The 13,019-nt window shown below is 36.9% G+C and overlaps 1 protein-coding gene across 1 annotated transcript in view; it reads right to left on the reverse strand.

Moving 5' to 3' along the window:
• LOC149408914 (receptor-type guanylate cyclase Gyc76C-like) overlaps positions 1 to 13,019 on the reverse strand; it is a 149,264-nt gene that overhangs the window by 9,439 nt on the left and 126,806 nt on the right. The window contains exons 10-21 of the mRNA XM_089650313.1: positions 12,821 to 12,987; positions 11,620 to 11,910; positions 11,174 to 11,293; positions 10,932 to 11,072; positions 6,833 to 6,904; positions 6,657 to 6,746; positions 5,587 to 5,662; positions 5,342 to 5,488; positions 4,751 to 4,943; positions 3,512 to 3,875; positions 3,255 to 3,399; positions 2,100 to 2,302 (exon numbers count right to left, since the gene is read on the reverse strand). Of these exons, the coding sequence (XP_089506439.1) occupies positions 2,100 to 2,302; positions 3,255 to 3,399; positions 3,512 to 3,875; positions 4,751 to 4,943; positions 5,342 to 5,488; positions 5,587 to 5,662; positions 6,657 to 6,746; positions 6,833 to 6,904; positions 10,932 to 11,072; positions 11,174 to 11,293; positions 11,620 to 11,910; positions 12,821 to 12,987 (2,009 nt within the window). The remainder of the gene's footprint in view (positions 1 to 2,099; positions 2,303 to 3,254; positions 3,400 to 3,511; positions 3,876 to 4,750; positions 4,944 to 5,341; positions 5,489 to 5,586; positions 5,663 to 6,656; positions 6,747 to 6,832; positions 6,905 to 10,931; positions 11,073 to 11,173; positions 11,294 to 11,619; positions 11,911 to 12,820; positions 12,988 to 13,019) is intronic.

Raw genomic sequence — 13,019 nt, forward strand, 5'->3', positions numbered from 1 at the left:
TCCTCACACGATCAAACATGGTTTAACCACACATACGCCTCAGGGATCTCATTTATGAATTAAAATAGCAACTTCACATTAGGAACGAACAAATAAGTACATTGACTAAGTGTTACGGACGGACATGCACTTGAGCAAGACTTGGGAGCTGTATTCACAGAAACTTTAAAAAAAAAACTGACGTTTAGTTGTAGTACTGGGTCAATTGTACTGGTATCCCCCGAAAACATAAAAACATATACAATATAAACTAATTTTTGAAAAGAAAGACAAACATTCCCGGGTTAAGAATAACCTGGCAATATTTGAAAATCTCCTACTACCACCACAGTCAGCTGAAAATGTTGCTTGTGTTGTGATGGGGGACTTAGCCAGCCCAGGAATTGAACACACTATGCCTGGGTGGGACCCAAACGCGATGTCAACTCGGCCACCGACCGGTCTAAAATATGGCAGAAATCGCTCCAGTGGATAAATAATAAAATGTAGTTTATACCCATTTTAAAAAAAAAATCGTCTAAATGAGGTATGTGAGGGGCTTGGCGGCGGATGCGCCTGCCTAATAACTGCGTGGTGGGCCGGATCGATTAGTCCTCTTTCAATGCATCGCCTTGCAACGCAGTAGGAGAGTTAGATTCTTATGTATATCACTCAAACACACTGAACCCCAGATTACTACCCACCCATCAAACCTATTTACTTCCCAGAACTCACTCTCCTTCCTTTCCTTCAAAATTCCCCCAACACAGCATTCACAAAGATGACATAGGCCCTGAGGGTTACGATTTTCCTCAGGGCCTCCTGTGTGGAAATGATGTAAAAAATATAAGAAATAAACAACAATCTCGCTAAAGGTTGGCCGTGACCTATGGTAGGGGTGTTGGTTATCTAATAAATGGTTCCCGGGGCGGCGGTACACATAATTGTAATAGTTCTCAAGGGCTCTGATGTACAGACATTATGGCTCCTGTTGATTGACGAACATATACTAAAACATCGTTGGTTGGAATCGGTGCTTGAAATGACTTTAGCCATGTTTAATAAACAACAAATTTAAATAAATGTATAGCAATTTTAATTTAAAATTTGAAATTATTAAATTCTCACCAATCTAATCGCCGCAATTTTAATAGGCACATATTATGGATATTACGCTTTGTTTCAACTTAATCATTACAAGAAACTTAAGTCGGGAGAGATGGTAAAAGATACATTAAAATAAAATTTTATTCAATCAAAGTTCAAAATTTCTCTTATAAAATAACCCAGACAAACCTCACCCCATGAACCCGGGCACCCCTGCTAAGTCACGAAACGTAGTAAATGATGTATTAAATTTACAATTTTTGTTTAATCAAGTTCAAAAGATTTTTTTAGCATGGATTTGATGTTTGCGAAAGTTTTTCAATATAAATACTCGTGAGGCAGTCTATCCTCTTTAAGTACAAAGTCATTTTTATAGAATACGGATGTTCTAACACAATCTAAAAAGTACCACAACGCGCGCGAAATCTGCGGTTTTCAATTTACAACGCATGCAAGCCGTCAAGTTTGTCAGAAATATATAGATCAACAAAATAAATCGTGTAAAATGTATATGCGACCGAAAAATGGGCGTGGCTTACAGATAAATCTCGATGACACAAGTTGATCTATAGGGATTTACATATGTATGCCAGCTTGGGTAATGGATCAACATATCCGAGGTGGATCAACAAATGCAAACGGATCAACATATACCTGGCGTACCGTCGCGCAAGATCAACATAGTACGAGAGGGGATAAATATATATATATATATACATATATACAGTGTATGATGTCATTTTAAGCAAAAACGCCTTAAGAGACCCGATATTCTTTCAAATAAAATAGCAATTTACTTCAGTATTAGACAAAAAAATCACACCAAAATTATTCTACAAGGTTATTATTTTTTATTACTGTCAGTCTTAATTCAGGTTTCAAAGGGTTAACACTACATAAGCACAACTAAATTAAAACTCATCTGAACAAATCATCATTTATGAAGATGTCTGCCTCCGTCTAGTAAGGGCCGCTCCCCGGCTACATATAAAAATAAGTAAAATGATTTGCACCTCTCCTTTCCCTTTCATGCTGATGGTCCCGCGAGGTTCCATGTGGTAGCCCTCTAGTTTCTCCAGAGCCAGCTTGCACTGGCCCGAGATGTGTATCTTCAGGGCCTCCCCGTTGGACTCCATCCGGCTGGCCGTGTTGACCGTGTCCCCGAACAGGCAGTACCGCGGCATGGTCAGTCCCACCACTCCCGCTACCACAGGACCTGGAGACCATTATACTAAATAAACCTCGGCCAACTTCTAACATTACAAAACATTTGGTTGGTCACCTTTAACAAACAAAAGTCAAATACATATATGTTTGTGAGCTAGAAAGGGTCATTATTCTAGGAATCAGTTAAAGCTGTCGACATTATCATGACAATCTTCAACCTCAACTGGGACTTTGCTGAGCACATGACCATTGTAAATAAAATAGCACTAGATGGCATCTTTAGTAGAAAACAGCAACATAAGTCATAAGGGTCCAGGAAAAAAATGGATGATCGAATATAGGAAAAGCTACCTTCATCAATGCGTTTGTCAGCAAGATTTTTTTCCACTTCTTTGACAATTTTCATTGTTGCTTAAAGAGTATGCACTTTTTTATACCGGACGGTTCATTTTAAAGATTGAAACATTTAAAAACTAGAAAGCAAAAAGATAGACACACTGCTGTGTTTAAATTTCTACCAACTAATGTCAGAAGCGGCCGCCGACAGCGATCAATCTAGTAAAATAGTAGAAAAACTGCTTGCTTTAAATGACTAATGCTGTAAAATAATGTATACAGGAAAGATTGATGCAATCCATTTTGTATGCAATTAATTCGAGACTGAAAGAATGAATATTCGAGAAACGATCAATGGAGTTAATTGTATAACAAATAAGTGATAATGATTTATTATTTATTTATTTATTGACATCGCGCTTGGGTCTCACTCGGGCGTAGTGTGTTCAATTCCTCGGCTGGCTAAGTCCTCCATCACAACACAAGCAACATTTTCAGCTTACTGTGATGGTAGTAGGAGATTTTCAAATATTGTCAGGTTATTCGTAACCCGGGAATGTTTGTCTTTCTTTTTTAAATTAATTAATTAATTTATATAGATTTGGATCGTCTCACTAGAGCCTAAGTTTGTGCCTTACTATTTAGAAGAAAAAAGACTTAAATACCCGTGTGTACTCCGATGCGCAACTTTAGGGTTTCATTTGGTCTGTGTGATATTCTGTGATTTTTCACAGCATCTAGTAAATCCAGCGACATGGAGGCTATTTCCCCGGCGTGGCGGTCGTCGTTTCGTAAAGGAAGTCCTGACACCTGAAAATAAATAACTCCATTTATACTTACATATTTACAGGTTTTTGTGACTAGTTATAATACATATAAAGTATAGATCCGTACTTAATATGATAAACATAATAATACTTACAACCATGTAAGCATCTCCTATTGTTTCCACTTTATAGACATCGTAGCCTTTGATAATTCTATCAAACACAGTGTACAGGTCGTTTAGAAAGTTGACAACTTCCAATGGAGTGGATTCGGCTGACATCTGCGTGAAGCCGACGATGTCGCTGAAGTAAATGGTGACGGAGTCGAAGGACTCGGGTTCCACTCCGTGGCCCGTGGTCAGGCGCTTGGCTACCGGCTGAGGCAGCATCCTGTGCAGCAGGTCCTCCGTCTTCTGCTTCTCTTCATACAGTAATCTGGTTCTCTCATTCACTAAGTCCTCCAAGTTGGTGGCATACTTCTCCATCATGCCCATCATTTGGTCCATTATGTTGCGATTCCTAGAATGAGGCATTCATTTTAGCCCTTCAAATGTAACCATATTGTTAACTATCTAATGCTATGTCAAAACAGACAATGATGCGACAATAAATCAGCAAGGTGTCACCCAGCCCGAGACTGCTTGGAGCTACTGAGAGTTCATTCACTAGTTACTAGGAGTTCGCTCCTCAGGCCTCTGACATATTCTGTCAAAAGTGTCTTTATGCTTTGCGATAAAAACCAATTAAATGGAATATTTCTGAATGTTTCCATAAACTTAATACTATTTTTGAAAGTTAATGAGATACACACAATTTTTTAAATATTGAAATATTGAATGGAAACATAAAACTAAAATTACTGATAATGAATAAAAAAACACACATTTTGTAATACAAAGGTTTTATAAACATTACTGTCACCTCATTCTTTTGTTGTTTCATATAAATAAAATATTTAAATTGATTGAATTATTGAAAAATTTACATTTAATATTTTTCTCAAATTGCAGCCGTTACCTTTGGTTTCATAGGCATACATTTTAATTTTTCTGTGGTTATGTTATAGATTTGAATATAAAGCGTGGTGTTTTCCTCTTTCTAACATCGTTTAAATCATATTTCTCACCGTGATAGTAAGGGAGACTTATATGAGCTGTTCCCAATAGAGAAAGTGAAGCTTTTCAAAAATGAGTTGGTCAAGAGGTTCACTAAAAAAGGAGCTCATAAAAAAGGGAACTCAAAATAGAGTTTATAAAGAAGCTCATAAAAAAAAGGAACTCGTAATGGAGTTCATCAAAAAGGAGCCCTTTGCAAAAGAAGCCAACCGAGAGGAAGATTATCTCCTAAAGGAGTTAATGGTGAGTTTGAAGAGAAGAAAAATGTCTGTAACTTACTTCCCCCCCTTCATCTTCTTGAGGCGGATGCGCACGGTGTGGAAGTCGGGACGCTGGTCCGGCTCCTCGGCCCAGCAGTCGCGCATGACGCCGAGCACGCTTTCCTCCGCCGCGTCCGACTGCAGGCACAGCACGTCCGGCCGCAGTGGCGCCTCTCCTTCCACAGGGTAGCGCTTCACCAGCTCTACTATCTCTGTAGACAAACACACAGTAAAGGTTAATCGAAGCTAACAACAATAACTTCAACTGGCGGCAATTAATCCAAATACTTTAATTATAGAGGCATTTTATAGGTGTTCAATGTTCATAAATGTCAGAGTCCCAAATTACTTGACCCTGTATAGAAACAAGACAGATTCCCCTACCCACTATTTTAACAAACAAATTGAAACCATGTTTTGTTTTGAGTGCAGGCTTGAGGAGGGAATGCTATCCTTGTCGTTTCCTCGACTCGTTCTCGAGTTCAACAGCTCGGATGTGGAACTATTTGCCGGCCTCGGTGTTTCTCTGGAGATGTTCTGTGTTCTGTCAAAGTAATGGATCCTTTTCCTCAACTACAAAATGTTAAATAAAATGGATTGTTGAAATTACCTTTAGGTTCATACCGTGTGGGGCCAAATGGACCCTTCCTTCCGATAATTTCGTACATTATGATGGCAAATGCGTACACGTCTCCTTTGGGGCTACCGCGCGGGGGCCCGTGCGCTCGCAGCAGCTCCGGGGCTCTCCAGAACAAACCTGGACAAACGAACAAACGCACTGGCTGTAATCACCCTATCTTATTGAACACTACTTCATGGAAGAGAATCACCATGATTGTGTATAGATATACATACTGCGATAGTATTGGTGTTCTCCGATTGAGTCGTTCTCTGCCGAATGCCGAAGATCATGCAAACCAAAATCTGTGACCTGTGCAGGAAATAAAGGAAAATGTATCTTGTTGTGTTAAAATTGTTCATTTTATATATTGTATCTTAATCCATATGTCCTGGCTGGTCCATTTTAAGTTTCAAGTTAGCTTTCTTATGGATCTGCTTGGCGCAAATTGAATAATTGATATGTATATTTTAAGAATACACAACAGTAGTTTTAAATGGAAAACATAACAAATTGCTTTCGATAATTGAGGCGCTCAGCGGAAGAGTGGCCCAACCAACAAAAACTCAATATCAGCGAGAACATCAGATTGTTAAAGAACTAATTTAGTAATGGAAGAACGATATTATATAGCGCCATCCCTTTTAATCAGTACAAACTAATAATTGTGAAAATAATTGTTTCACTCTATTATTATTAGCCGGAGTTCAAACAAGAATCTATACAAAAAATGCTGAAGAATAATGTATTTCACATTAACACTAACTCGCACATATAAAATATCAACAGTTAATTATTTTCTTATTAGTACTTACATTGATTTTGTACATTGGATTTAAGAACTTTCGGACATTTAAGATTTTGAACAAACGAACATTAACATTTTATTTATATAGATAAATATAAATGAACATGTTTAAAAAATAATGCCACGTTTCCTAAATGCTTGACTACATCAATGGTTTTTTCCACTTTTACAATTTTTAATCTTTCTTGAAGAGTAAGCACTTTTTTCACGGGACAGTTCATTTTTAAAGTACAAAAACTCAAAAACAGAAAGTAAAAAGATAGCCGCATGTACGCACAGCTGTGTTTAAATTTCAAATGACAAATTATGTCATAACTAAATTAATACAAAAACTGCGTGCCTTAAACAATGCATATAAGAATGATCGATGTAATCCATTTATTCATATTTTGTATGAAATTAATTTAGGGCACAAGCGGGAAAACAATTATGAATGGAGATAATCACAGAATAATTGTAATTAATGTTGTTAAATGTTGGTAAGTAAATTGGGCTTACCTGCAGCATCCAGCGGGAGGTAACGACGCAGTTGGAAGATTTAAGATTGCCGTGCCAGCCCAGAGGGGAACTGTGTATAAAACACATGCCCTACAAACAAACACACGTACTTCATATTCTTATAAACAGTACATATTATTCAAAACTATTTCAACTTGAAACGCTTCTATTCTTACCTTTATGAGATCGTGGACTAGAGACGCAATAAACATGTTATCTAATTTTATATCTTCATTTTCTATTATATCCTGAAATAAATAAATACAAATTATGGTTTTATTAATGATGTTTTACAATCTACAGCTGGACACACACGGCAAAACCATTTGGTCCCGAACCATTTGGACACGGTGCAAATTAAGGAGCCACACATGACTCAGCCGAGCCAGTTTGTTTGTTTTTGTTTCTGAATCTTTATTTAGATGTACGCAAATTTTTTCATACATCTAGTAGGAAAATATAAAAAATAACAATTACATTTTAAGAGAAAAAGATAAATACACAAAATTATATTATATAAAATATCTAGGTGAATAAAATAATATTGGTGAGTTCAACAATCAAAAATTATTTTTTACATATAAAGCACATGTCCTACGAAAAGTGCTTAGGCTTGGGGCTTCCTTTATGACATTTGGTAGGTTATTATAAAGTTTTTGCCCTTTATAAAACGCTCTGTTTTGTGTGCATGAAAGTTTAGTTTTGGGAAGCCTAAAATCTCTGCGTCTTCTCGTAAGATAATTGTGAACATTTTCATGGTACATAACATTTCTTTGCAGATAATTTGGGAGCATATTAGTTTGATTTATGTCCAGTGATGCCATGTCACAAAAATTAATATCGGTAGTTTGTCAAATAATTTTTTTTTTTTATACATTAACTGCACGTAGGAGGCCCTGAGGAAAATAATTTCCCTCAGGGCCTATGTCACCTTTGGGGATTCTTTTTGGAGGGTCTTTTTGATCAAGTTCTGCGAAGGAAAGAGGTAGGAGGGGTGGTTAGGAATCTAGGGATCAGTGTGTCTCCCGCTGCGGTACATGGTGATGGGTCAGGAGAGACCTGTTGGAGAGGTCAAAGGGGTCTCCCCAAACTAGAGGTGTGAATAACGGTTCTTTTCCGATACCTAATATAACAAATAACACCCCAACCCAATAACATAGTATCATACCTGTTATTTAATAACATAGTATTCCAAGAATTTGGATAAGCTTGTAGATACGTAATAACGAACGGCATCGTTATTCGTTGCTGGGGCCGAGCGGCTGAGTCGATAATGAAATGTTATATTCATATTAGGGCAGGAGAGGAGCATAAAATAAATAATGTTTATAATTTTATGATTTTTATTGCTTTGCACTTTTCTAGTGACAGTTAGGTTGCATATACATTATGAAGTAGATAAAATTGTTGAATTAATTTTGAATAAATACCTCAAATAAAAAATATATATTTTTACCACTGGAGCGATTACAGAAATAAAAAATATTCTCTTTGATTGCTTGACATTCCTGCGCGAAAAAATTTCATTCCACGTTAAAAATATCTTATCGCCGAATTTGAATATGGAGACACACAAAACTGATTAAATTGATATCTAGGCAATGAATCCAACAATATTTAAACATATATTTTTATCACATATTTTTAGGATTTAGCTATTAAAAAATTACTTAACAACTTTTTTGTAGTTATTTAAAATATTGCATTTTTCACGTAACATGGCGATACTGAAAGTACCTATCTACCATTCTTGAACGTGCTGCAAATATACCATATAGGTACTAACGAATTATTTAAAACTAATAAATATTGTGAAATTATACAAATTTATCAAATAAAATTTACTTGCGCACGCCGTAATTTGAACCCGCGACCTCCGAATTCGTAGCCAAGGATCGTAATCTCAATCTCAACGGCGAAACAATGAACAACTATTTTGTAGTTATTTAAAATATTGCATTATTCAAGTAACATGGCGATACTGAAAGTACCTATCTACCATTCTTGAACTTGCCGCAAATATACCATATAATTATCAAACAATACTTCGTATATCTTCGGTGATCGGGAATTACCCAAATTACGTTCTTACCTTCTTAGAACTTGGAACTTCCAAGTTCCAAGAAGTTAACATTATTTCATAATTTTGTTATTCCGTTCCGTTCGTTATTCGTTATTCGAATTATTTAGTTATTCAGTTATTTTATAAGTCAACCGTTCCATGTCAGAACGGTCGACTAGTCGACTTATAAAATAACGGGAAGTTATTCAATACTATGTTATGCGGTACTAGAGTAACAGGTATGCCATTATTTGAAGATACTATGTTATCCATACCTGTTAACGTTATATTAGGCACACCTCTACCCCAAACCACAACACACACCTCACCCGATGAACACGAGCAATCCAGCCCTGCTAAATCGCCAAATGTAGCGAACCACTTGGGGTGACCTATGGCAGAGGTGTTGGTTATTCAATCTCCCAACTTGGTATTATGTATATATAGGGACTAGTTGTTATGTTTCTGGTGGACAGAGAACTTCAGAGAGAAAACTTTCCCCGGAATATTTTAGGAATGGCATCACTATCAATCAGAGCAAACAACTCAAACTTGTGAACTAAAATCATACATGGGTTATTTCATATAAATAGGTTATTTTTTTCTAAATATTCAACAAAGGTATATTTAATCTGCAGACAAGCAGCCATGTGGCAGCTTCGCGGGACTGCCTATCTATTGTCTAAATATTTGTATTATGCCAAATGTGTTTTGTTAGGAATAAATAAAAAAAATAAAAATAATACAGGTATTTAAATAGAATAACGTTTTTTTACAAATATTCAACAAAGAGCATAGACTAAATTAGACTAGACACGGCATATTCATTAAATAACCCCAACACAATTTTGGTTTGGTTCACATGCACATTTATGAAAAGGCCCACGCATTATGACGCAATGCGAAATGGGCACTGTGCATTGCGTTTTACCTTTTGTTGGTCTATTTTGCTTCTCAGCTATGCTGGGCAAGTTCATTTTTTCAATCACAAAAATAACCCAGTTCCAAATATTTAAATTTGAATTATGTCCATATTACAACACCGCTGACAACAAATTCTCCGTGGTTTCGCTTACGAGTTTGAACGCTTGTACAAGGAGTTTAAACAGAGTTGGGTTGTTAAGTTCATCTCCATATTTGTGACGTACGCTAAGTGGCGTTATTTTTAAAATGAATTTAACTAGACAGGGCTAATGTAGTATAATACATCAATGACAAAGAGGGTTTATTTCAAATTAAGCATTCAAGGTTTATTTAATTAAGTAGTAAGAAATAATATAGGTACATTAAATAGGTATACATTTATTTTCATTCAGAAAAAAATCACGTCACTTGAAGACGCCATAACATGGAGGAATCTTTCCTCTATGTGCCATACTGTCTGACTGAGGTGTCGAGCCAGGCCAAGCCCCCTGTGTTTTCCCACACACAACGAATTTTGGCTCGCTGGCTCTGCCATGTGTGTACAGCTTAATAATAAATAATGTCTTTAACACTGCTTACCACAACAAGAGTATAGTATATAATATTTTTAAAAAGAAAGAAATGATCATGGGTTACGAATCACTTGACGATATTTTGAAAATCTCCTACTACCACCACAGCAAACAAAAAATATTATTTGTGTTGTGATGGAGGACTGAACCAGCAGAGGAATTGAACCGGATGGGAACCAAACGTGATGCCAAACTCAGACATTGACAGAATGAGGAAAAAAGACAAAAATGTATAAATTACTGTAAATCGAGGGTTTAATGTCAAACAATGTTATCTACAAAAAAAACATACCAATATTTCGGGGGCTTAAAATCAAACATCGTTTTCTACAAAAAAAAAATACTGAAACTAATTATTGAGATGTCTTTTTAGGGATAACGTTGTTTGACTTTAAGACGTAAAATTATTTGTGTGTTTTTTGTAGGTAATGTGGTTTGACTTTAACCTCTAAGGGCCCGAGCCCTGCATTTGCAGTGTTGAAGAATCATGCCAATGCACAGTACGAAGAACTGCAATTGCAGTGTCGACTTTAAACATTCATGTTGTACATACTAGGTTAATTAAAGACTACGGGGTTAAGCCCCATCGAAATGTGTAATTATGCAAACACCTCTCTGTGAGAATCTGTAACGAGGCTTTATAATATTTATGATAATTTCAATTATCAATTTTTACTATTATTTTTAGTAAAAAAATAAAATGTTTGTAATGCTTACATATAAACTACCCTTAGCACAATAGTCGGTAACCAGCAACACCCTCATGGGTTCCACCACGGCTCCGATGAAGGAGTCGATATTGTCGTGCCGCAAGTCTCGCAACAGGCGCATCTCTTTCATTATCTCTCGAGATATATCCTGCAATAAAACAACAAGCAAGTATTGGCGTGTTCTGAGACATGGATGTCTAAATGTATTATTATGTACGTGGTGCTATTAATGGTATTGTGGAAAGTCACCTTCTTCCTGGAGAACTTGAGTTCTTTGATTCGAATGACGTTGCCCCGGAACTGCCCCGTGGTGGCAAACACTTGCAAACCGCAGCGACTCTCAAACGATCCCCCACTTACGAGGCTTAACTAGAATCAGATAGAAACAAATTGTTGCATTATGTTGGCTTTCACAAATCACACGTTCAAAGGTTAAATTATACAGGCACTATGTCCCAACCTAGGGAACCCGTAATACTTATTGTATTGGTATATTATTGCTTTATCCACTGCAGGTGACGAAGTATTTAATACTACTTGGGTTTGATGGGATAACTTTTTTTTTTCACATTCTGCTGCCAGTTTGGCATGTACATAATACTGAATGCCAAACAAGCGGTGTAAAGCACAGCAATATCTGTACTCTTTTAAAGTTCCAAGGGTTATCAACTACCATTAGGATTATTTGCACTCACTTTACTGGGAGAGGAGACCAGATCATTGCCCGTGTAGCCGTGTATGTCGAGGCAGTCTATCTTCCAGAGCAGGCCCTCTATCTCCTGCTCGATCTTCCACTTGCGGTAAATGCTGACGGTAACCACTATAGCGCAGAACAGAGTGACGGCCAGCACCACCACCACCACCTGCGAGGACACGTGTGTGTCGTCCTTGGGACACTTCTCATTCATGAAGCCACACGACGGCTCGTCAGCCGGCTTCTCCACATTGGGCCACTCGATCGGCAGGCGGGGGTTCAGCTTGTACGTCTACAACATAAACACATGTTATAATACCGGTCTGCTATTCTATCGGCAGTCTCAGATTTACTTTGCAAGTCTGAAATATAAATATAACATGTCGTATTGTGAAATTTGAGGGAGGACACGTCCAAATCTAACCGACAGAATGCTTTTAACCCATTGCAGTATTATTGTGAAATTTCATGGAGGCCTATGATCAAAGCTGAACACCAGAAGAAAGATATAAATTTGCTGTGCAAAATAAATACCACTTGTTATCGGTAAGATGATTTGACAATTTTTTTCATTCTTTGCTAACGCTAGTTAAATATTCTATTTGTACAATTCTGGGAAGAAGGGGATGAGTAAAAGTACCTAGTTTTAAGTTATTATGCGATCTTGTAAATATAAAATAACATAGATTTTCATTGAAGCAAGGAATATAATTAATTACATATATATATATGAAAAATGCGGCAAGGAGAAATCTTGGCATATTATGACTCATCTCCTTTTCCTTTTAAAACAATTATCTCGGCATTAGGCAGCGTTTTAGTGAAAGCTACAGTAATAGGGGTGACTTACGAGTCCCAGGACCAATAGAAGATTATTACTAAGTGAAGTTAAATGGCAGAGCAATTGCTACGATGACAATATATTATATGTCAGAAAAAGAAGCGTTAGAAAAATGCAGCAAATGCTATGATGAAAAACAGGGTTTAAAGTTATTGGCAGCATTGTCACAAGTACAAGTGCTAGAGAGGCAGGAGAGGGACTGGGAGTATAGTAGATATCAAATAGCATTGTTAAATGGCAGTTGAGTAAAAGAGCCACAGTAACAGTACATAATTAATCATTAAAAAGATGTGGAATTGAAATAAAAACACAGAAGGGGTGATAAAGAATAAATAAACAAAATGGTGTGCAACTCACTCACTGGATATTCACTGTTAGGCCCCTGTTGAAAATGTCCAATGGGTACCATTAGATGATCGCAAGTAAAATTATTAATACCGATTTGAACTCCGGGCTTCAGCGACAGCACTGAGAAGTTACCTTCAGAATCTCCGTGTTCGTCCAAGTGAATGGTCGCCCCCGTTATACCTGCAAATAACCAACAACCCCCATTAGTCGCA

Source organism: Hesperophylax consimilis, unplaced genomic scaffold (genome assembly GCF_061612785.1).
Source record: "Hesperophylax consimilis isolate HC1 unplaced genomic scaffold, BYU_Hcon_1.0 scaffold_42, whole genome shotgun sequence".
In the NCBI taxonomy this organism is placed as follows: domain Eukaryota; kingdom Metazoa; phylum Arthropoda; class Insecta; order Trichoptera; family Limnephilidae; genus Hesperophylax; species Hesperophylax consimilis.